A 23,697-nucleotide genomic window follows, 5' to 3' on the forward strand; every position below is an offset into this window, starting at 1 on the left:
CATTGGAGGTTGGGGGAGTTTGAATGTTTTTTTTATCATGTTATTAGTACAAAGTATTTGTCGGCTTTATGAATGATTAATTTATATTAGAAAATCTAACTGACTACCTTTGGTGGAGTTTTCTCCTCCATTTATATTTTTTCTAGTTACCTTTGGTGAAATTTTTCTTTTTCAATCATTTTTTTTCTATTTACAAGGCTTAAATTTAGAATCTTACTTAACATGATTAAATCCAGTATCACTCGGATTAACAAGTTATTGGTTTTGAGTGCCTTTTATGCTATAAAATGAGTAAGGGGGCTTAAATGTTATATAATCCGACTAAACTTGCTATATGTCATGAACAACCCTCGTTACATGTTGACATGAAATGAAGTTTTATCACCTAGACATAAAATAGGACAACTTAAGGGATATGTTAGGCATAGAGAATTTTCTCATAATAATTTTTACCTAATAAAAGTTAAATAGATGTTATGAATTTACACTAATAGTATGATGTATTTGATGTTAATATACACATATTGTTATTTAATAGCATAATTTTCATTAGATAAATTAAGACTATATTAATGAAATAATTGATATATGACATTTTATTTTTTTATTGTGTTGAATTACAAGGAGATATAGAAACTAAGCTCCTCATCATCACTAATCATTCCAAGAAAGTTAATACTGATTGATAATGCTGGGAGAAATATTAAGGTAGCAAGGTTCACTGAACTAGGGAGATGAACAATCTTTCTGAACATTAGTGCAAATCATGTCTAAGAACTCCAAAAAAAAGAAATACTTAATATTGTCATAAACGTATTGCTCATTAATGTTGGCTACTACTGCTGTAAGGATACACCAACTGTGCTGGCATGATTCAACAAAGCTTCAAGGTTACCCTTATGGTGAGGAATCAGTCAAAGCGAATGATTAAGCATGAAATGTTGCTTTTGCTCATCCTAATCAAGGCTTCCTTTGCCAAGCACTCAGCTGCTTCTTGTGGATCCTCTATGTGCCTTATAAGATTCACAGCCTCTTGATTCTTCATCACCTGCAAACATACATTGAGATTCATGATCTACTATTATATTTTTTCCTTATCTTTTTATTTTTTTAAGAAAGAGCAAATTATACTGATACTCTGTATGGTTTCTTAAAAATTCACATGTCACCTCTACTTTTTTAACTCTTACACTAACTCCCCTTATATATAGAGGATACACACTAGTGTAATGTGTTTCTTGGATAATGGATAACATGGTGTACTGTGCTTCAAATAATTCAGGGGAGTTTCTTTTAGCATTAAAAAGGTAGAGACATGGTGTGAAATTTCAACAAATCATAGAGGGTGTCAGTGTAGTTTGTCCTTAAAGAAACCATTCTAATGACCAGGAATGCAAAGTTACGTATTATTCTAGGAATTACCTCCCATATGCCATTGCTTGCTAAGATTAAAAACTCAGTATCTGAATCGATTCTATCACCTCCCACCACAAGTTCTGAGCCTTTAGAATGCTTTGTACCTTTTGTATTGCCTGATTCACATGCTATCATCCGAACTTTTGGTGCACATGCATAGAGCATCAATTATAGATGTGTGAACACTTATGGATAAACAAAAAGAACCAAAACTTGTGATTCTTGTATAGCTGAAATTCCAATTGAATTCTAAATAATTAAGGAAAAACAAGCTAGTGCTGTGTAGCAATTTTGTTGTATTATACAATTGCCTCTTTCAAATGAGTGTGTAGTCTCACTAATAAAGTAATAATGAAAAAAAGATGAGAGTGATTTATACCTGAAAAGAGTCTGCGATACCAATGTCTCTTGGCTGATGATTGATTGTATCTGCCAGTTGTCTGATAAGCTACACCATTTCTGCACAAAACAGTTCTGTAATCTCCCATGTTGACTATCACAAGCTTTTCTCCATTGATCACCATCACTGATGTTGAGCCTATTCTGCATGTCTCCAGCTCCTCTGGCTTGTGTGCCTCTCTGATCTTTGTTTTTACACCTAGGTAAGCTCTCTTCAGTGTTTCTTTGGTTTTTCTCCTCATATGACACTAACATGTAATTAAAACATCAGAAGCACAAAAGAGGTCAGAAATATAGGAGAAAATGGGGAAGTTATGCGATAATCTAGGGACAATCCTTTGGTGTACTATCATAGGTATTTTTTATATTTTTTTTCTTTCAAAAATTAGAGTTTTATCTTGTATAAAATGGGAAAAATTTAACCTTTTTCCCTTTCTTTTTATTTTCTAACAAAATCTTACTTTTTATTCTTTTTTCTTTCCTAAAGCAAATATACTTTAAAAGCATCTATGGCACTGCACTTAAGTTTTGTCCTCTTGATCTACCTTTGACTATAAATGTCAAGGTTGAATTTGTAAATATAATAAATGAAAATATGCCATTGTTGAATATATGTATCTAGCACTAAGTTACATACTTGCATGTTTTCCCCACGCCCATGTTTTTTTCGCTTATTACCAAACTACTTCAAAATGGAGAGTTAAAAACAATAAATCATAATGCATTATTGCATTTTTGTCCCTTTTACTGATAAAAGAAGTGCCCCGACAACACGAATAATCAAATCAAGCAAACATCAGTATATTTTTATTGTCCTCCTGGGTCCCTCTTTTCAAAATACCTGAGTTTACATTATCTATCAAGGGCATTCTAGAGGGAGCAAAATTTATCCTTTACTGATAAAAATGCATTCACATTAGTTGGATGAGACAGAATTTGTCACAAGAATTTTAATGGAAAAATAATATAGTATAATCACCAATCATGAGCATTATTGGTTTGGTTCAGCAAAGTAGAGAGGTATACTGGAGAAAAGTTGACACAATATTTGATTGATTACCTCTTTGAGCTTCTTGCCAAAGAAATGGGATTGCATATACTTGGTAACTTCATCTCCAACTACAGTATCAAAGATTCCAAAGTACCACAGTTCTGTGTGATCCATTTGCTCTCTCTGTATCACAACTGAATCGAAGTTCGAGTCATCAGAACCACCTTTGATTACATGATGCTCCACCACATGATGACCATGTGATATTGGAATCATCCATGAAGGCTTGTTTGCACTCCATCTATTTCTCCTTCTTCCAAAGAAAAAACGTTTCACCCGGAATGCCTGCTCGAGTCAATGGAAAGATTACTAAATCATTCATATTAACAAGCATTTACCAATAAGACAAAACATAGATGCCCTTCCCTGAGTGCTATGGTGTTGTTTCTGTAATCAAGATTAGAGCTTCATCTTGGTAATTCGTGCAATAAAGATTTCACTAAATGTCAAAAAGGATTACTGATGTAAAACTCCAATTTTGATTAGAGAACAACCCCTAAAACACATACTAATAATATATCATGGAAAAGAAAATCTCCAAAGGGTCATGACCATTTTTTCCTAGTTAACATTTTCTTTACACCCTTGTATTATTTAGGCCTTTTACATGCTACTCAGATATCCATGCATTTCAAAGAACCACAATGAAACAGTGGAATAGGGACTTTACCTTAAGCTTGATATGAAAATCTCTCATTCCCATTTTTTTTTCTCTAACGATTTGATCGGACCCTTAGAGAATATGTGGCTTTTTCAGCAGATGATTGTCAGATACTACAAATTCAATATTTTCAGATAGAAAATAGATAGGACCTTAATTTATTCTTTTGGCTTTGTGGGTGCATATTCAATAGAGGTGTTGAGTGAGGTAGAAGTAGATGATCAATTGAAAAAATTAATTAGTTTTGATTATCCGTTAGGAGGAACTTTTGAATAAGAAGTAATCGAAAAAGAAAAGACACCAATTAGAAGAATCAAATAAACTCCGGGTCCTAGAACTACAAATAAACTCCGAAATATTAGATTCATTTTTGTTTGAGGATCGAAATATTAGATTTATTTAATTTTGACAGAATATTAGATCTATTTTTTTTAAAAAAATGTTTTATTTTATTTATTTATGAGAAACTGATTTAATATTATCCTTATCTCTCAATATCTGGATTATGGAATAATAGATAAATCTACTTTTTTTTATTTAAAGCAATAGACCAATCTATAATATATATATATATATATATATATATATATATATATATATATATATATATATATATATATATATATATATATATATTGTTCTATGGAATAATATCTCGTCACATTTTATATTTATTCTCTAAAAAAATATCAAATGAAATTGAATTATATATTTATCTTTTAAAAATATATAATTGATTGATTAGATTTATAATAATGGATATAGTAGATATTTTTACTGTATAAATGATTCTATCGTATGTCAGTCACAATAGATATTTACAAATGTAACGTGCTTTATAATTAATGATTAGTAGAAAATTTACAAAATTTAAGAAATATTATTATATTATACTTATTTATAATTAGTGATTAAATTTTCTATTAATATAATATCTATTTAAATAATTACCAATTCTAAGAATCATAATTGTACTTTCCTTTTAACAAATACTAATAATAATAGATATTATTCTACCCAATTCTGAATATCCCTTGTTAGCACGAGTTTTTAAAAATTTTATGAAATAATTTTTATAGTTATGGTGTTTTTAAATTTACAAATTTTAAGAATTATCATACTCGTTTATAATTAGCAATTAAATTTTCTATTAATATAAGCTCTATTTAAAGAATTATATATACAATTTATGAATTTTGAAAATATTTAATATATTATTATTTTATAACACATTGAGACTCAATTATAAGAATCATAATTATAATTTCCTTTTAACAAATACTTAATAGATATTACTCTACCAAATTTTGAATATCGCGTATTAACATGAGGTTTTTATAATTTTATGAAATAATTTTTATAATTATGGTGTTTTTTATTTCTAATTATGACAATTTTTTATACTGCTGAATCAATTATTTTATCAAATAATTTTGTAAATTTTAATATATTAATTTACGGGAAGTATGTATTATAAAGATATAGTAATGATAATGGTAATAATTTATTATATTCCTTTAAATATTAAAATAGTGAATAACGATGATGTTAATTGACAAAAATATTAAAAAAACGATGATGATAATTATATTTTGTTATTAAAAAAATTTTTTGATTCAAATTAATTGATAATTAATAATATTAACGTATTGTATCATTCAAAGTTATAACATACTCAAATACTCAAATTAAGGTAATTAGCAAAATTTATCATTTGAACATTCAAATAATAAATTAAATATATATTGATTTTAAATACTACAGTGACATAAATATGTATTGGATTTTTTTTTTCAAGGTAAATTTATATCTCTATTTTTTAAGTCTTTCTCAAATATATGCCATTTAAAGTTTACATGTTAATTTTTTATTATTTTTTTCTCTTTTCCAGATTTGAAGATGTGATAAAAGACTTGAAAAAAATTCAAAAGTAAAAAGAAATCTATTGTGCTGAAAAAACAACCTTGATAAAAAGAAGAAGAACAACAATAGAATAATTTAAAATATTATAAATATGTTTTAATTTGGTTTAAGTAATTATTAATAACATCGATCAATCATTTATAAAATATTTCAAGTGTATATTTGATTTATATCAATGGAAATGCTTAAAATCAATAAATGTATTTTTTAATTTTTTTTTTTTTTTTTTTTTGCTTTGGAATCAATACGTGTGTTTGTCAAATGATATTAATTCATTAATTGATTTATAATTATCTTTCTTATCACATCAAATTCTAGTTAAATTCATTCATTCTCGAAATATCAAAATTAAACTATAAATTTTATATAAACAAAACAATAAATTAAAAACTGACTTAAAATGTAAGGTTATATTTATTTTATAATTTTTAATGTAATTTCATCCAAATATGATATTTAAAGTTTACTTAATATTTTTTGTACAGTGTAGTATGAAAAATAAAGATATTTTATTTTGTGGTTAATGTTTTTTTTTAATAGTCTATATTGCAGCAGGATAATAACTCGTTTTAAAGTGAATAAACATGTAAAATGAAAATGTAAAAAATGAGTTTGTTGTTAATTTTTAAGAACTTAATTAAAATACTTTATAATTTTAACCAGTTTTAAATCAATAATAAATATTTACGTACTTCACACTTTTTTTCCTCTTTTGCTCAATGCAAACACATATAAACAGTAGTTGTAAATACTAAATAGTGTACCCCCCAAAAGAAAAAAGAAAAAAAGAAAGAAAGAAGGTCACTACCTCATTTAAACAAAACTGGTAATTTACCATCTCCTTGCCCCAAAAATAAATTGGAGTATCCCCTCGTAGGTTCTAATTTAACATGCTTAAACAAATAAGTGCTTGATTTTAAGTTTTTAACACATCACGGAACCTCAAAAAAGTAAAGTTCATAATTGCGTACCAAAACCATAGTAAGTTGATGCTATATTAGATGCAACCATTCAATATTCATCAGCATCTGCTCACTTTCTTTTCTCAAGTTTTAATGCGCAGTGCAACTGCTTGTCAAAATTATCTATGCAAAAGTTTGAAATCGATCAAAACCGTGCCAAAGATTTGAGATAATACTCGCTTTTATTTTGACATATCCAAATATTCCAGTTCATTTAAATAAATCAATACCTATTTTAAAAATTTGAGTAAATTATTGTATTATACTAACATTTCGTTAAATTTTTTCTTCATATTTCTCATTTTTTTTAACATCTATGTCAACCTCCTTAATTATTTAAAAAAACATCACATTAACACTCCTCATACATTATTTTAATGCTCTTAAATCATTCAGAAAAAATATTCTTTTTTTTTGCTGAATTGAGAAAAATACTAATCTGTATACATCTATATGAGAGGTTGGTGTAAATATTAAAAAATTATATAATTTATGTGTAGTTTTAAAAAATCTCAAAAAGTGTGTGTAATTTACTCTAAAAATTTAAGTATTTATTAAGCAACAATGCTTTTAAGAGCTTTTGTCTTTCTTATCCAATCATGTAGTTTCATGAACATTTTAAGCATTTAAATTTTATTTATATTTTTTCTTTCAAAGACTATTATTTAATTTTAATTTGATTTAAATCTCAATACATTAAAATAATTTATTAATATAATTTTTTCTTTAATTTTTATGTGATTATGTGTTCCTACTTAATACAATAAAATATTTATTATAGTCCTAAAAAAATATTATTCTCAATATTTATTATATACTCCTATAAATTTTTTCTTAATGTGAATTTAATCTTCTAAACTTTTAATTATTACAACCAAGTCATTTTGTCGTTTTTCTTTTATATAAAACCCTCAAATCATTCTATAAAAAAAGCCCTCAAATAATTCTATAAATAAAGGTCTAAAAAGAACATAGAGAAAAAAGGTTATACATATGTTAATGTAGAAAGTTTTACATAGGTATCCAGTTACAATCTATCATGTATGATAAGTTTGTTGATTTTTAAAATAATTATCTCAAAATAATTCAAACGGTAATTTATGATTGGATAACAGAGTAAAACTATTTTTGACGGTCAGTGTATGGATATTAAACTCAATTTTTCAACTATTTAAACATTTTAAATAAACTTTCAGCTTAAATATTTTCTTGAGTTTAATAAATTTTGAATAGAAAATGATTAGTTTCATAGGATCGGTTTATGAATTTTTTGCATCGCAGATAAAAAATAAAAATATTTACATAGGAAAATTGATTTAAAAAAAAACTTAAATACAATAACTAAAAACATGAAGGACATCATTTTAATTATAAAAGAATTAAGAATTTAAATTTGAGTATACAAAACTTATTAGATACTAAAAACACATTTTAATACCGAAAATACGATTTTATTCAATTTAAAGTATAGTCAACTGCTTGAACACGAGGTATATGAAGATACTAAAATCATTGCGACATGTCTCATGCCATGATTCTGACCAAAGTTAACAACTTAACAAAGCTAATTGGATTTCTAAAGAATAATTAAACACACAAAAAAATGAAAGCAAAAAAGAATAATAAATATTTATGAACGACTAACGAAAAAGTTTTAGAACAATAGTTATAGAATGACGTAGTACGTCAATATTAATGTTGCTTATTAAGGTGCCCCAGCAACTGATAACGATATTCTTTAATATCTACCTATGCATACCTCAATGCGAGTTGGGTGCCATTTCAATTATTTTAGGTACAACCATTTTAGTTATATATTTATTTTAGTTACTTATTTGATCAACAGAGAATCTCGTCACAGAGATTTGTTCCTTTTTTTTATTTGAATTGATTTTCTATTATTATATTACAAAACAGCATGATGCATATTGCACATAGTGGATCCAGAATTTTAGATAAGAATAAAATAACATCTCGAGAAAAAAAAAATGTGTACTAAAATTAATATGGTGTGTAGTAAAATAATATCTCGAGAAAAATATATTAATACGTGGTTTAAAGACAATGACGATAATATTAAATTTTGAAGTTGACTAGAAATAGATACCGCTATGCAAATGCATGTTATTTTGTAGTTGGTCAAAGTTTTTGTAAACTCTACCTTCAAAAAATGAAAAGTTCATGTGGACTCTCCAGCAGTCCAACTTTTTGGGCATGAAGCATTAGATCTATGATGTGAAATTAATATAATTTTATTATTTTTAATAAATTTTAATTAATAAAAAATATTTAAAAGAGTGTATTTTTATCATTTTAAATAGAAATATAAGATATTTTCTGCTTATAAAAATAATTATGAATTAGGCATAATAATTAAATTTAAACTTATAAATATTCATCTAATCCTGACTCAAATTTGAGAAGAAGAAAAAAGTTTTTGACTAGAGTTGAAGTCAAGCTTTTTTTATTATGCATAAAGGAGTCGAATTCAAAAATCAAGTTTGAGGATATGAAAACTTGCCCTCAAATTTGTTTTGCAACACACATAATAACTAAATAATAAAAGTAAACTTATAAAATCTATTAAAATATAATTTATTTCTTAAAAAAATGAATTTTTGTATGTGTTATTATTAATTTTATATATTATATAAATTAAAATATATTCAATAATTGTTGTATTCTTTTTTGGGCTTAGGCCCCGTTTATAAACTAAGTGGTCTTTCATCAACCATTGTTGGATTTTCTTTGGAACACACAATAATATCGTACATCTCATATTATGTTCCTACTAGATCCACCATGACTTCTCTACGTGAATTGTCGGTTATATCTTCTCAAAATCTCTTACTTGAGATCCTATGAGAGTCATGTCGTCGTCCTACGCCATTGCTCACACACTCACGATTCTTCTGTAAATCATTTTTATAGCAGCTTAAAACATTGTTATATGAACATGTAACCTAATCGCAATTTAGACAAAACTATAACCTGCTCTTTATCAATAGTATTGATTACCATAATAAAAATCAATATTCATAATATGCAATATTTTTCATTTCATTCAAACTTTTATAACAAAATATAAGAATCGATCAAAACAACAAAAAAATCGATTTTTTTATAACAATATTTTAAATTTTTTATAACACATTTGTATAACAATTTTTTAGATTTTTTATTTTTACAATTTTCGGTTTAAGCAATTTTTGGGATTTTTAGTTCGATCTAACAATTTACAAACAACTTGTTCAGTTTTAAACCCCCTAATCTTGAGCATGTTTTATTTTTCATAAAACCACTTAATATGGCTAAATTCCCTTTTGATTTATGATGTCGAAATTAAATATAACTTTCACGTGAAACTCACTTTTAACCAAAACTAAATTCATAAAATCAAGATCATCCCTAGTATACAAATGCTCCTCTTAATACTGAATTTAATTGCAGAATCTTGTCCAAGGTGTATACCACAACCATGAATAGCATTGTGTCAATTAACAGAGATAATCAAGGAGGCGATCAATTGAAGCAAGCTTATAATGATTTCAAAAGACAAGAAAGAAAAGGAATATATCAAAAACAAGAACATCTTAATGAGGAAAATTAAAAAGCAGTTCCAGCTCACATATTTGAATTTTAGCTCAAGGTTTTATAAAATTTCAAAAACCAATATTCAAACATCTGCAAGCAAAAGCCAAAACGGACCTGATATTCTAACAATGATATTGGGAGAACTAGCATCAACCAATAACACGAATGATTTCAAAATAAGCATTTCTAGGATGTCTCTCATTGATACATAAAAATTCATATAGCAACCAAAATGTACTAACTGAAGGAAATTCAAAACAAAATTTGAAAATTGAAAATTAGGCACTTTTCTTCAGCTTAGCGAGCTCTTGCCTAACAACAGCTGCCCTCTGCACAAATTAAACACTAGTATATTAGATTCAGCGTCTCCGAAGTTAAAATTATAGGATAACAACAAATAGAACAGACCCCTTTCTGTGTGAAGGGTAACACTAGTACACAACTAAATCAACAAAATTTTAAAAAAGAAACGAAAAAAGTATAAACATGTAGAATGAAACCAACCTTGATCTTTGCCAACATTATCTTGAACCTATCAAAGTCATTGAGGGATGCCCTCCTCTTCTGCACAATCAGTTTTCTGCCCCAAGAACTCTTCTCCCATCTGTTCTTAACATCTGTTCAACAAGAAAACAAACTGATGAACAAAAAGAAATGCTTCCAATAAAATAACAATTTCTTCATGAAAACGTGTACCAACCAGCAGCCTCCATGGCTTGAATGAGATCCTTCTTCTTGGGAATCCTCTTAATATCAATCTTGATGTCAGTGAGCGAGAGCCTCTTGAAGTTCACTTGGGACCTCACCATGTCGGGAGCATCAACAAGAGCCTGTCAACAAATGGTAGAAAAATTATGCTACATGGTTTTGAAATCAAATACTCGAAAGCTGTAACATGCACATGCAACTTATCAATAATGTCTACACCTCTAATATTCAAAGGAATTTGATATTACTACAAGCTCAATTGATGAGCACAATGACCCAATTAAAATACAACTAAGAAAAAACAATAGCTTCAAAACAGAGAAATATAAAACAACAACAACAACAAAACTAAAAGCATCCATTAAAGTTGGCTGCAAGGTTGACCTCTATAACTCCAACGAAATTAAATATTATCACATTCCGGTTTAACACCAAAACCCATTGATGATTTTATCACACAAAATATACAAAGCCTTATGACCCAATTAAAATACTTTTAATCAATAGCTTCAAAAAGAGAGACAAATAAAACAGAAAAAATTTATCAAACTTATGACCCAATTAAAAAACAACTAAGCAGAACTAACAGCTTCAAAAAAACCTAAAACCACGGATCAGAACAATTCTTCTAGCAACAAAACCGAAGTCGATAATTTACCAACACCCAGATGAAAAAAATTATAATCTTTGCTCCAACCTCACGAGAAACCAAAACAAACAAAAGGGCGCCCACCCATTGAATCTAATCAAACGAAAAAAGTACTAAATCAGAGAAAGAAAAAAGAAAAAGGTCATACCCTATTCTGGTCAATGACATCGACAATGATCACGAGCCGCCCGTACTCTTTGCCATAGTTGATCTGAGCAACCCTTCCAATCTCAACGTACCTCTTGAAAGGCTGCAACACAGATTAAAAAACGAAAAACAAAATAATTTTTTTATTAGAACAAGAAAACCCAGATGGATGCAGAAACACGTAAGGGTTGAGAAAGTGCACTCACCATTTTTGGGTTATGGAGTCTTTCTGACGACTGCTGAGGAGGTGAAAGGAAGAGAAAAAAGATTAAGAGTTAGGGTTTTTGTCGACGCAGCAATTATAAAGGAGTGAGTTGAGATGAGGAACACACGCATGGGCCAAAACACAACAGGGTCAAGTGTTTATGTCTGAAAAATAAATGTTGGCTTTAAGAAAAACGGGTTTCAAGAAAGCCCGGCAGGCCCAAACCTAACTGAAATTATGATAAATTTAATTTATTTTTAAATTTGATTTTAAAAATATTAAAAACACACTCTCATACATGCTTTTTTTAATATACACTTATTATTTTAAATTATTCACAAATTATGTGAGTCCCACCTTAAATCTGATGTTATTTATGTTTTCAAATAATTTTTTATTAGTTTTTTAAAACTATTTGTTAACTCTCGAAGATTTCTCTTTTCATCGATAGTTTTTAATTCTTATTTCAATATACTTTTTAAAATTAATATTAAGGATATTTAAAACCTCATTCTACTTTTTAGAATAATATACTTATTACGAGATTTTTAAAATTAGTTTTTATTGATATTAAAATGTGAAGAAAATATCACACTATCATCTAAATAATTAAACTCGTCCTTAAAAGTATGATGTAATGGTAAATCGATCACTGATCAAAAATATAAATTTAATATTTTAATATAAAAAATATGACAAATTAGTCATACAGTTTAATTTGTGAGATAATTTTGTCAATCAGTTATAATATTTAATGATTAATTTGACAACATGTTGTATTTTTTCAAAAATTAGTTTGACGTTAAATTATAAATTTTTGGGATCAAATTGTTATTAAATTATCTGCATAACTAATTTGTTGTATTTTATATAATTAGGGACTAAATTTGAATTTTTTATCTTAAAAAAATCAATTTGTCAGCATCTCACATTTTTAGAGATAAATTTAACTATTTATCCTAACATCACACTTTATAATTATTTTAAATTGTTAAATGACTTATTTTTGTATATATATATATATATATATATATATATATATATATATATATATATATATATATATATATATAAATTCCTTTGAATTTGTTTCTGTTAAAGTTTTCATCCTTGTCGTTTACATTTTTCTATCAAATGATGATTTGCCATTAATTTTATTATTATGCCATTTTCTAGCGATTTGTAACCGCTAGAATTTGTTTGAAATTGACGACAAATAACCTTTTCATACAAAATACTCGACACATTGTTCATATTTCAAAGGTTCGTGGTATACACACCAACAACAATATCACAAATCAATTCAACAAACTCCAACAACAAAGGACCAAACCCAGCATCGCGTTGTCTCACTTCTCGCCTCATCCCATTGCCACCCACCATGCAAAACTTTGTCACCTTTCCTCTCCGATCATTGCCCAACCCTAAACCCAACTGCAAGCCTTGAATGTCGGAACAAAATCTTCACATGCAATTTCTTTGTGCGTGTGTTCAATGTAACATTGGCCCTCTCTCGGGTCTAGATCTCCTCCAAGGACTCGACCCAAAAAACCCAACTCCCAACCCTTTTTGTCCTCCTCGATGGCTCTGACGATTGGTTCAACATCACCATCAATGTACAATGGGACCTCGCCCAAGCTTCCTCACATGATTTTGGGTTGAATATGGATTTGTGGGTTAATCGATTTTGTGTTTGAATATGGATTTAATGTTGTGTAATAGGGTGAATTTGGATTAGTTTTTGGGGCTAATAATTTTTGTGCTTGAATCTCAATTTGGAGTGGGGAGTTAAAAAGCAATTTTTAAGGGCTTTTTAGCCACTAAAATATTTTTGATTCAGTCTAAAGACCTTGTCCAAACAATTTATGACACACTCTAACGATAAGAACTAAAACCTTAACGGAAGAAAACTTTGGGGACCTTGACTAGTCTAATAATATTTCGTTCAAGGTGGTTGCCAATTTATGGTTTATGATTTTGAAATGTTATTTCAAAACAAAAACGTGTTCAAGAAAATCAGTTTCTGAGTTGAAATTTTACTGGATTTTAAAATTGATTTTACCATTAACCACAAACAAAATAAAGGTTTTAGGATTGTGTGTTGGTTTTGTTTTACCCTAATTGAAAGTCTCTTCACTTTTCTCTATGTTGTTGTTCTCTTTCACGCCACTGTTGTCTCTCTCCCTCATGTCGCTGCTTTCTCTTGTGCGTGCTACTCATCCACCACTATTGTCATCTCCTTTTTGTCTCTTTCTCGCCCACCCACCACCACCATCTCTTCTTGCCCTTTGTCCTTCTCACCGACCACCGTCTCCTCTTGTATCACTCCCAAGATTTAAAATTGTCTCCCTTATTTGAGATCAACTTGGTCACATGTAGTTTTGGGATAGTGGTGCGATTCTGGTGGTGTAGGGTGACGATGTGACAATGATGGTGGTCAGGGAGGCGAGGTGTCATCGAGGAGGGAGGAGATAGGTGTCGCTAGAGAGTAATTGGTATTGAAGAGGAGGGATTTTGAGGTTGGATTTTTTAGGATTTCAAAAGTAGTTATCAAATAAAAATTAAAATTGATAACTCAAATATAAAACTGAGTAAAGTTTTTTAGAATTTCAAACTTATAAACTAAAATCATCTCGAACGGGATCTTAGTTAACTCATTCTTTTGTTTCTCAAATTTTAATTTAAAAATATTAATGTATTATATTTTTTAATTTAAAAAATATTTCTTTCTCTTTTATATTTTCCATATTTTTTCTATTCTCTGTCAATTACAATTTATGTTTAGTGATTTTTTTTATAAATTTGATGGTTATATATAATTTCAATTTTAATTTTAAATATTTTATATGATAAAATACAATAATATTTCTAAATTAAATTTGAAAAATAATGAGTTTTTAGTCCAAAATTCATTAAATATTAGTATTTTCATGTTACCAATATTGTTTTTTTTTATAAATCTCGTGACCAATATTTTGCAATGTAAAACAAATATTCTATTGAATTTTTAAATTGTATTTTTAGTAATTTTAATTTGAGTTTATTATTACACAAATAGAAAATATAATTTTATGAGTAACTCATTACTGAAGTAAAATGAAATTTTAAATAATTTTAAAAACGATTTACATTCTTTGAAGTTGTACATATTTCGAGGGAAAATAAAAGTAACAAGAAGGAAAATGGGAATTACTGAACATGTTGAACAGTAATATAATAATAATTAAAATAAAGAAAGACATGAAATTTAATGAGGATATAAAAAAATAAATAATAAATAATAACTATAATGAATAATTTTATAGACTTTACGTATGAGTGTAAAATCTAGCATATTGGTATTACTGAATTATCATTTTTTAAATAAAAAAATTGCAAATTTGTTTTTTAAAATTTAGGAACCAAGGAGTAACTTCAAATCTGATTTTCATTCCTCAACGCCAACGCCAACGCCAACGCCAACGCCAACGCCAACGCCAATTCCATTCAGATCACAGTCCCTTCAATTCCTGCTGCAGCATACTGTGTATGCACATCATCTCTTCTCTATTTTTTTCTTTTTTTCTGTTCATGGATCAATGCATGTTGTTCGTTTGTTTCTTGAGAAAAATGGATTCTAAATTTTGATTCTTTTGGAAAATTAGCATAATGGGTATTCTAAATTCTTCTTTTTTCTGAACTCTGTTTCAGTTTCTGGGTTAGTCGCTTGCTATTTTCTACACCAAGGGAAAACTAATTAGCTGGAACAAGATCTGTTATTTATTTATTAATTAGCATGCCATGGTTCAGTGAATTTGCCACTTTTTAATTAAGCCTCTCAAGTGGGTGTCTCATCCAGAAATCCTAGGATGGAAACTTTTGTTCATTGAAATTTCCCCAATCTCAGTTTGTAACGTATTATGTGTGATAGGCCAGCAAATTGTGATGATCTTATAGGATTTAGAACCACTACCTGTAACCAAAGTTTAAGCTTTTGATGTGTTATGAGTGCAATCAAGTTTAAATTCGTTTCTATAGAACTACTGTTCCTAGAGTGATTATTTTTTATTTGGATATTTCTCACAGTTAGAGCATGTTTGGGAGTTGGGACAACTTATGTTTTGAGATTTCAGATGTTTTTGAGTTAAAAATCTGTTTACAGAATATTTTTTTTAAAGAAATTCCCATTTTTTCTATTTTACAAACTATCAAGATAGAGGAGAAAATCTATCTATACAATGTCAAGTTAATTTTATTTTTTCTTCATTTCTCTACTTTAGAAATTGTTCATTACAAGGATACATTACTTGTATCAGCTGAATCAATTACTATTTCCCACCTATGAGTTTGTATGCTTCCCATGGAAGATCGGAATAGTTCTTCCTAACTTCACATTCTTATATTTGTCTACCTGGAGTAAGAAAAGCGATATTTGTATACTTCAGTGACTTATATGTAGCTTCAATTTATGATAAGCTAATGCTAATGTATTTGTTTGGTCATGGTCTTGCCAGGTGCAACAAAGCCCTAAAATGGAGGGGACTGTCTTCACTCCTGCACTGCAAGAAATTGAGCATGTAAAGTCTGATCAAGGAGAAATTCTGAGCAAGCCTTTCTTGGATGCGTGCAAGCACATATTGCCTGTAATAGGTGCATCTTGTTCCTTACCTTGTTATTGGCACAAAACTAAAAAAAGAAAAGAAAATTTTGATGTTATTTTGGATTATGGACATTTTCCGAGCGTTTCCTCCATTTATTTTGTCTTTTTTTTAATGGTTAGGGGCAATCTAATTATCATTTTTTTATAATCTGTGGTGTGTTAAATGATATTATATTTGCTAAGTTTGAATGAATTATCCCCTGTTTGAGCCAGTTAAGATGCATAAAATGAGTTTTTCCATAATGGACTTTTGTTGATCCTGTCCTCTCAGCATTCATCCAGAGATATTCTTTTCATCACAAAAATGTGGAAAATGTTTTGCTTGCTTTTAATTTATCTTTCTCTGTAACTTAGGTATCTATATCTTCATTTATAAGGACAGAATTCATGATAAAGATAGCAGATATACAAAACAGGATGATAAGGAATCTTTCTAGATCCATGACTATTAATGTGAAGTGATTTTTATTTATAAGTCTAACTCTACAACTGCAACATGTCAAACACAATTGACTGTGAACCTATGCACCCAAGTTTAGTGCTTGCTTAAGCATTAAAGGAATACTTGTGCCATGGTTGAAAAGAGCTAACACTTTTCTTATGGCAGATAAGTTTGGAGCTGCTATGGCCCTTGTTAAATCTGACATAGGTGGTAACATATCGGTATGTTTTTGTCAATTGCTCTATCTGACTCTTATGTGACCATATGCTTTGTCAGATACTTTCTTGCAGCTTTAGTAACATGGTATAGCTATACATTAGTGTTTGGCTGTGATAAATCTTGTTTTAATTCGTGGGTTTCTGTCTGACTTGCATAAAAAGTTTTTCATTTTAAGTTGTTTAACAATTATAAGTGTGTACATTATCTAAATCTTAATAATATTGGGATCATATGCTATTTGTTCTAACTATATACTATATTGTTTTTCTTAGCAGAGATTGGAAACTATGTATTCTTCCAATCCATCCAGATTTAACTACCTGTACAGTTTGGTACAGGTAGAGGTTGAAACTAAAACAGCTAAATCATCATCCAGTTGTACCAATGGACTTCTTTGGCTGACAAGGTAATGAACATCATACATTTGCATTTAACTTGTGTTTCATATTGGTATGATATTCCCAAATCTGTTATTTGAGAACATTTTCTAAAATTTGTAATAGGTTTTTTTTTTCCAAGCACAGATTGCATCATGTATGAAGTTAAAATGGCCATAGGATAAAGATTAGATAAAAAAAATTAGGAAAAATTACTCATTTAGTCCCTATAGTTGTACAAAATTTACTGTTTAGTCTCTACACTAGGTAAAGTTTTTGCTAGTATAAGGACCAAATGAGTCATTTTTCCGAAATATAATTATACATCTATACCTAGAAACAAATTTCTGGAAGAAATCTCAAGTTATTTGGGGTGTGCTTTCCAAAATTTGGATCTTAATGTGACATGAAACTGGCCATAACTAAGAGAGGTTAGATAGAAATATTAATGTGTATGCATAATCCATGCATGTGTGGATACAAGAATGTTTAACATTACAAATGTGTCGTGATATGCTTATGTAACTTAGGCTGTGGATCAGCAAAGACAATGTCTGTCTCTTTCTTCTAAATGATCAAAAGCTAGAATCCATTTCTAGTTTGTTTGGAATAAATGACTAAATGGTAAACTAGAATAGTGGCAGAAGTTTTGGAGTCACGTGAATTTCGATTAAGTAAAACTGAACATATGAAATGTAGATTCAAAAGGACAAATACTAGAACAAGCTTTGAGGTGAAAATTGGAGGTCATTCATACCACAAGTTGCGTGGTTTAGCTACCTTGGTTCTTCCGCACAAAGTGATAGAAAAATATGCTCTTGATATTTTAATGTGTTAGAAACCTACAGATTGATGTTGTCTATAAAACTTAAAGCCCTAACCTTTATTAACAATAATCCTAACTAAATAAGAAAACAAACAATGAGATATTAGAAAATGTGAAAACTAGTAAAACAGGTAAGCTAACCCTAAGAGATAAAGTGCCAAAAGAGCATAAGCTAAGTGTTGCTGAAATGATAATATTGCTGCCTTGCAACAGATGTAGATCTAAATGACCTTTTTGAAGACTTGGTTTTTGTCACTGTACAATGACAATCATTTAGCTTACCCCACATAGTGGGAAACAACTTGTGTTGTCATTGCATTTTTTCCCCAGTACTATGGTGAATCCTTTACACTTGCTTCAATTAGATTTTATTTTCTTTTATTTCTTGAGATTGTTGTCGAGCTTCAGGTAGTTGTCTAGTTCAGCTTATTCTTCTCCAGGGGTTGAGGCATACATGTGATAATTTTTATTTGGTGGTCAGAGACCCTAGCTAATGATTATTTGTTGCCATATTTGTTCATGCAATATTATTTTATGATACATTTATTTTTCTAACATGTAAAATCTTCAGAGCAATGGATTTCTTGGTGGCTTTGTTCCGAAACTTAATCGAGCATGAAGATTGGCCAATGTCACAAGCATGTACAGATTCGTATAACAAGACTCTGAAGAAGTGGCATGGTTGGCTTGCTAGTTCAAGCTTCACGGTATGTTCTTTTTTATGCTTTGTTGATACGATCTTGAAAGTTTTTGATAGAAACACAGCTTAGTGATCTATTCAAGGTCTATAAATAGTCTTGCACTCTTGCATGCCTAAGTCTATGGAATGTCAATGGCTGTGCATTGAATAATCATCCTAGAAAACCCTGTTGAGTTTACCATTTGCACCATTGTGCTGTCAATTCTCTACTATCTTTTCAGTATTTAGACATGTAGCCCAGAAGTTTGTAAATAAAAGAGCATAACGATGTTGTAGTCATGTAAAGCATTAAAATACTGACAATAAAATATGCCTACATCTTCTAGTTTCTTTGCACTTTCTTGTAGTCTATTTAATTTAGATCAAAACATTTAAATACCGTGCAATTTTACCTTGTCTGTCTGTCTCAATTATTGTTCCCTTGTTGTTTTATTTGTCTTTTTCCATTGTTTTTCTATTTATGAAGTGACAATATAGTATATGCAACTGAATATGGTTTTGGGATGTACTAAATATTTGACCTACAGGTTGTCATGAAGCTTGCTCCTGATAGGAAGAAGTTTATGAACGTGATAGGAGGCACTGGCGATATCAATGCTGATATCGAGAAATTTTGTACAACCTTTTCTCCTCTCCTTCAAGAGATTCACAAGTTTTTGGTAAGAACTAACATATCTTGGATTATTTTTATGACTTAAAATGATAGTAAAACGACATTTATTTGAATGAACTGGAAGATGACATTGAAATGTATGCATCATCAAGTCTAGTTCGAGTCATATTCTCTTAGCAATATCTTCTATAAAATTAAAATGATTCAAATATTGCATCATCATTATTATAGCATATTGCATTGATAATCCTAGCAGTTCCTTGAGAAAAATCATTTTATCATAGTTTAATAAGTATGCAGGTTACTTTTTTTTTTTTATCAGCGTATGCAGGTTACTTTGTAGTTTGTAAAGACAATACATGACATCAATACACCGACTTCTTAAATAAATAACTGAAGAAAGTTGGAAGTATTACGAGTGACCAATAGTGTATTTTGGCTAGTGTATACAAACTTGATTTTAGATCTTGATTCTGCAGAATTCATTTTGGTGAAAATTAAGTTTGAAGTGAAATGATTTATATTTGGAAAGTTGGTATACAATTTTCAATCCGATGCAAAAGCTACATTATTTCATTTTCAGTCAAATATGCTTTTAAAGATACGAGGGCGAGCCCTGGTGCAGCGGTAAAGTTGTGCCTTGGTGACTTGTTGGTCATGGGTTCGAATCCGGAAACAGCCTCTTTGCATATGCAAGGGTAAGGCTGCGTACAACATCCCTCCCCCATACCTTCGCATAGCGAAGAGCCTCTGGGCAATGGGTACGAAGTTTGAGGGCGAGCCCTGGTGCAGCGGTAAAGTTGTGCCTTGGTGACTTGTTGGTCATGGGTTCGAATCCGGAAACAGCCTCTTTGCATATGCAAGGGTAAGGCTGCGTACAATATTCCTCCCCCATACCTTCGCATAGCGAAGAGCCTCTGGGCAATGGGGTACAAAGTTTTTTTTTATGCTTTTAAAGATACGATCATGTGCTCTTGGCTATATCCAATGCTTTCCTAAGTATAACATAGATTGTTCTGCAAGATTTTCAGTGTGAGGGTACAATTAAGAAGAGAAAACATAGTAAAGATAATCTAGTAAACATCAATGGTAGTCGGGATGCACAAAAAGGTTTATTTTGATGGTGGGAGCGGGGAATGGTAGGCTATATTAGCTATTTTCAATTTTAAAACTTTTACCTGGAGCTCACCAAACTTGCTCTTTTTGAACAGGCTCGATTTCGCTTAGATGATATGAAGGCATCATGAATCACAGATTCAGAAGTTCCTGACGAGTAGCTCTTGCATGCTCACTCTCATTTCATATCAACTTTATTAGCATGATAAATAAGCATTGGCTTTCATGTTGTGCCGTTAAGTACTCTATTAACATCATGTAGTGTTTCTATGTCAATTTGTTACTATCAGTTGGTTGTTTATTATGAAGGTTAAGGCTAATGGAGTTTAGTAACTTGTTTTCTGCAATACCGTATAGAGTATCTTGGTGATTATAGAGTACTAATTGACTAGAATCAAACTCATCAAACTTTGGCTCAACATATGGATGGCTGCTTGGTCATATAAATCTTATTCAATTATAAAACTTACTACTGTTTATGAAAGTGATGAAAGATGTGATCTGCATTCTCTCTAGAATTTTAGATTCCTTTTCAAGTAGTTGTATCCCCAACATTTTTTTCCAGGTTTGTTTAAGATAATTTGGTTGGTGTGAATTTATATTTTGAAGGTTTTAGTGATACACTATATATTGGTTTATTGCTTTATTTAAATCCTGAATGTCAGTGAATAACACAGGCTTAAATATGTTTTTCATATTTTTAATATTATATCATTTTTCAGTTTATTATCTAAAAAGTATTTTTTATGTTATTTTACTATCTGACATTTTCAAACTTTTGCTTTTGGTACCTGTCATTTGTATTGGTTCGCTAAGTAATGATGCGACAAATTAAGAGTGTCACACCATTACTAATTAGACTTAAACTAATGGTAGATACCAAAAGTAAAAGTTTGAAAATATCAGATAATAAAATAAAATAAACATATTTTTTAGGTAGTAACCTAAAAGTGAAAAACATATTTAAGTCAATAATAAATTAAAAATTGGAGCACAAAATATTTAGTCACAGCACTACATTCATGTCCTTGTTTCCTAATTAAATCAATCTCTAATATTGCTAACTTCTCTGTTTCAAGCTCCTTTAATGTAGCCATTCATTATAATCCCAAAAGCATGCTAAAAGCTTAGAAGTTAGAACCCTTTAAACTCTCACTCTCATGAGTTATGCAGTTAGAGGATGTTGCATCCATGCTCCAATCATTCAATTCTTGTATTTTCAAAATCCTTATACTACACACCTCTCAAAGTTGTTCAAAACGAGGATTGTACCATCTTGTTTTTTACAAAATAAATTAAAAATGATTTTATTTAAAAATAGAGTTTTAGGAAAATAATGAAATTTTTGTAATTAAATAAATAAAGAGAAATAATTTTATTAATTAAAATAATGGTTTTAAGGTAAATAAAATAAATATATGTTCTTAGAAAATAAAAAGAATGTTTTATTTTTTCATTTGATAGAAAGTAAAATAAAATTCCTTTTTATAAAATAAAAAATAGAGTAAAGAATAGTTATCAATAAGAACATATTTGGTCAATTTTTACATCTACGATATGTTTTTATACTCCCTCTTCTCTCAAATTTATCTTCCCTTCCCCCTTTTCCAAAATCCTCTTTTTTTCCCTGCATATATTCAACCCTATTTCAATAAAACTATGATCCTAAGCTTGTTAATCGTTAGATCGTTGTGAAATTTGAACACCAGGTTCAAAACTCATTTTTGCACATTTCCACCATTGAAATTTGTGAAATAATGTCTGTGGTGTGTGAAATATTCTTTGCACGTAGCTCTCTTTTTTCCGTATACACCCAAACTTGTCTTAGTAAAACTACGATTCCAGACTCATTAATCATTAGATTGTCGAGAAATTTGACACCAGGTTCGGAACTCATTTTCGCACACCACCACTGTTGGGATTTGTGCAATAATGTCTATGGTGAGAGAAATACCCCTCACACGAAAACAATAAAATGGAGGCTCCAATTTCTTTCTTTTCTCTCTAACGCTTGGAAATCCTAGTAGAGCAACCAGAGGAAAAACTTGAGAAATCTTAGGAAACCACTAGAGATGTCGCTATCACTATCAGACTACACACGTGAGTCCGCTTAGAGGTAAAAGATGAGTTTATCACAATTGGGATTAGAATGAACATGTATAGGGATCTTTAGAGGATCAAATTGGGATTTATTTTGGAATGTTTATTGTATTGTGATTCTTCCTTTATGATTATAATTACGAGATTGTTGAGTTTGATAGACCAACTGATGACCTGATGCGAATTGGTTTATAAAATTGAGTGCTCTTGGTGTTTTCATGTTTTTTTATTTATGATTTTGATTCCTTTGATTTTGATATGATTATGTGAAATTTTTTGAGGGATTTAATCATATGAACATAACATATTAATATTGTGTGACATGTATATAATGCATGAGACGTGATAACGTGTTGTCTTAGGATTATGAAAGTGTGATGAATTATGTCTAAGTGACAAATTGAGTATGTGTTAAATTATGAGATCACACGTGTATTGAGTGTTGTGTGCATTGATTTGTGAGCTATGAACCGTACAATCACACTACTGTGAGACCCTTTAAGGGTGACAAGTTAGTGCACGACGAGTATTATGATGAGATTCACCGTGGGAACACGACGAGTTTAATTACTTTGAGGCGCGATGAATTAAAATTATTTTGAGAACAATTGAGTCGTGTATTTTGAAACAGTTCATAGATAGCTGCGTGCTAAAATATTTTCTGGGTCGGACCTGAATTAGGAGGGAGAGACCCTGACGGACTCTTCAGAGTGTAGGCCTTGGGGATAAATACACTTAGTTTGAATGTTCCTTGAAGCCTATGCTAAACAGAGTGACCTTGATTGGTATCCCTATGAATTTACTTAGTGAGAGTGACTTGACTTACCAGTGTGTGGTCTGTCTTGTCATGTACTCATGGGCACTCGACGAGATTTTTTAGTGACATGGTACCACATTGTATATAAGATTGAGTCTTAGTATATTTGTTGCATAACGCTTTTGTATTGATC

General features: G+C 29.8%; 3 protein-coding genes across 3 annotated transcripts; 1 reads left to right on the forward strand and 2 right to left on the reverse strand.

The window, feature by feature from the left end:
- Positions 1–697: 697 nt before the first annotated feature.
- Positions 698–3,805, reverse strand: LOC114370933 (putative protein phosphatase 2C-like protein 44). The gene is made up of 5 exons (XM_028328341.1): positions 3,537–3,805; positions 2,876–3,151; positions 1,796–2,063; positions 1,423–1,556; positions 698–1,048 (listed from the first exon to the last, which is right to left on the reverse strand). Exons 1-5 carry the CDS (start codon positions 3,567–3,569, stop codon positions 911–913), a joined length of 849 nt encoding a protein of 282 aa, XP_028184142.1. The 5' UTR covers positions 3,570–3,805; the 3' UTR covers positions 698–910.
- Positions 3,806–10,009: 6,204 nt separating this feature from the next.
- LOC114369851 (probable 60S ribosomal protein L14) lies at positions 10,010–11,864 on the reverse strand. The gene is made up of 5 exons (XM_028327117.1): positions 11,717–11,864; positions 11,512–11,613; positions 10,707–10,836; positions 10,511–10,623; positions 10,010–10,335 (listed from the first exon to the last, which is right to left on the reverse strand). Exons 1-5 carry the CDS (start codon positions 11,717–11,719, stop codon positions 10,285–10,287), a joined length of 399 nt encoding a protein of 132 aa, XP_028182918.1. The 5' UTR covers positions 11,720–11,864; the 3' UTR covers positions 10,010–10,284.
- Positions 11,865–15,076: 3,212 nt separating this feature from the next.
- On the forward strand, positions 15,077–21,147 carry LOC114370043 (glycolipid transfer protein 1-like). The gene is made up of 7 exons (XM_028327334.1): positions 15,077–15,241; positions 16,209–16,344; positions 16,962–17,017; positions 17,291–17,421; positions 18,790–18,925; positions 19,446–19,577; positions 20,743–21,147. The coding sequence occupies exons 2-7, from the start codon at positions 16,227–16,229 to the stop codon at positions 20,776–20,778; spliced, it is 609 nt and encodes a 202-aa protein (XP_028183135.1). The 5' UTR covers positions 15,077–15,241; positions 16,209–16,226; the 3' UTR covers positions 20,779–21,147.
- Positions 21,148–23,697: the final 2,550 nt, after the last annotated feature.

Source organism: Glycine soja, chromosome 10 (genome assembly GCF_004193775.1).
Source record: "Glycine soja cultivar W05 chromosome 10, ASM419377v2, whole genome shotgun sequence".
NCBI classification, from domain to species: Eukaryota; Viridiplantae; Streptophyta; class Magnoliopsida; order Fabales; family Fabaceae; genus Glycine; species Glycine soja.

Excerpts from the sequence above, each read along its gene's own strand:
- LOC114370933 (XM_028328341.1), bottom strand. The coding sequence starts at position 3,569 with ATGGGAATGAGAGATTTTCATATCAAGCTTAAG. Across the intron at positions 3,152-3,536 it reads ATTTTCATATCAAGCTTAAG|GCATTCCGGGTGAAACGTTT; the intron begins GTAAAGTCCCTA and ends TGACTCGAGCAG. Across the intron at positions 1,557-1,795 it reads GTATCGCAGACTCTTTTCAG|TTCGGATGATAGCATGTGAA; the intron begins GTATAAATCACT and ends GTGCACCAAAAG.
- LOC114369851 (XM_028327117.1), bottom strand. Across the intron at positions 10,837-11,511 it reads ATGTCATTGACCAGAATAGG|GCTCTTGTTGATGCTCCCGA; the intron begins GTATGACCTTTT and ends ATTTGTTGACAG. Across the intron at positions 10,624-10,706 it reads TCAAGCCATGGAGGCTGCTG|ATGTTAAGAACAGATGGGAG; the intron begins GTTGGTACACGT and ends CTTGTTGAACAG.
- LOC114370043 (XM_028327334.1), top strand. The coding sequence starts at position 16,227 with ATGGAGGGGACTGTCTTCACTCCTGCACTGCAAGAAATTGAGCATGTA. Across the intron at positions 17,422-18,789 it reads GGACTTCTTTGGCTGACAAG|AGCAATGGATTTCTTGGTGG; the intron begins GTAATGAACATC and ends TAAAATCTTCAG. Across the intron at positions 19,578-20,742 it reads AAGAGATTCACAAGTTTTTG|GCTCGATTTCGCTTAGATGA; the intron begins GTAAGAACTAAC and ends CTTTTTGAACAG.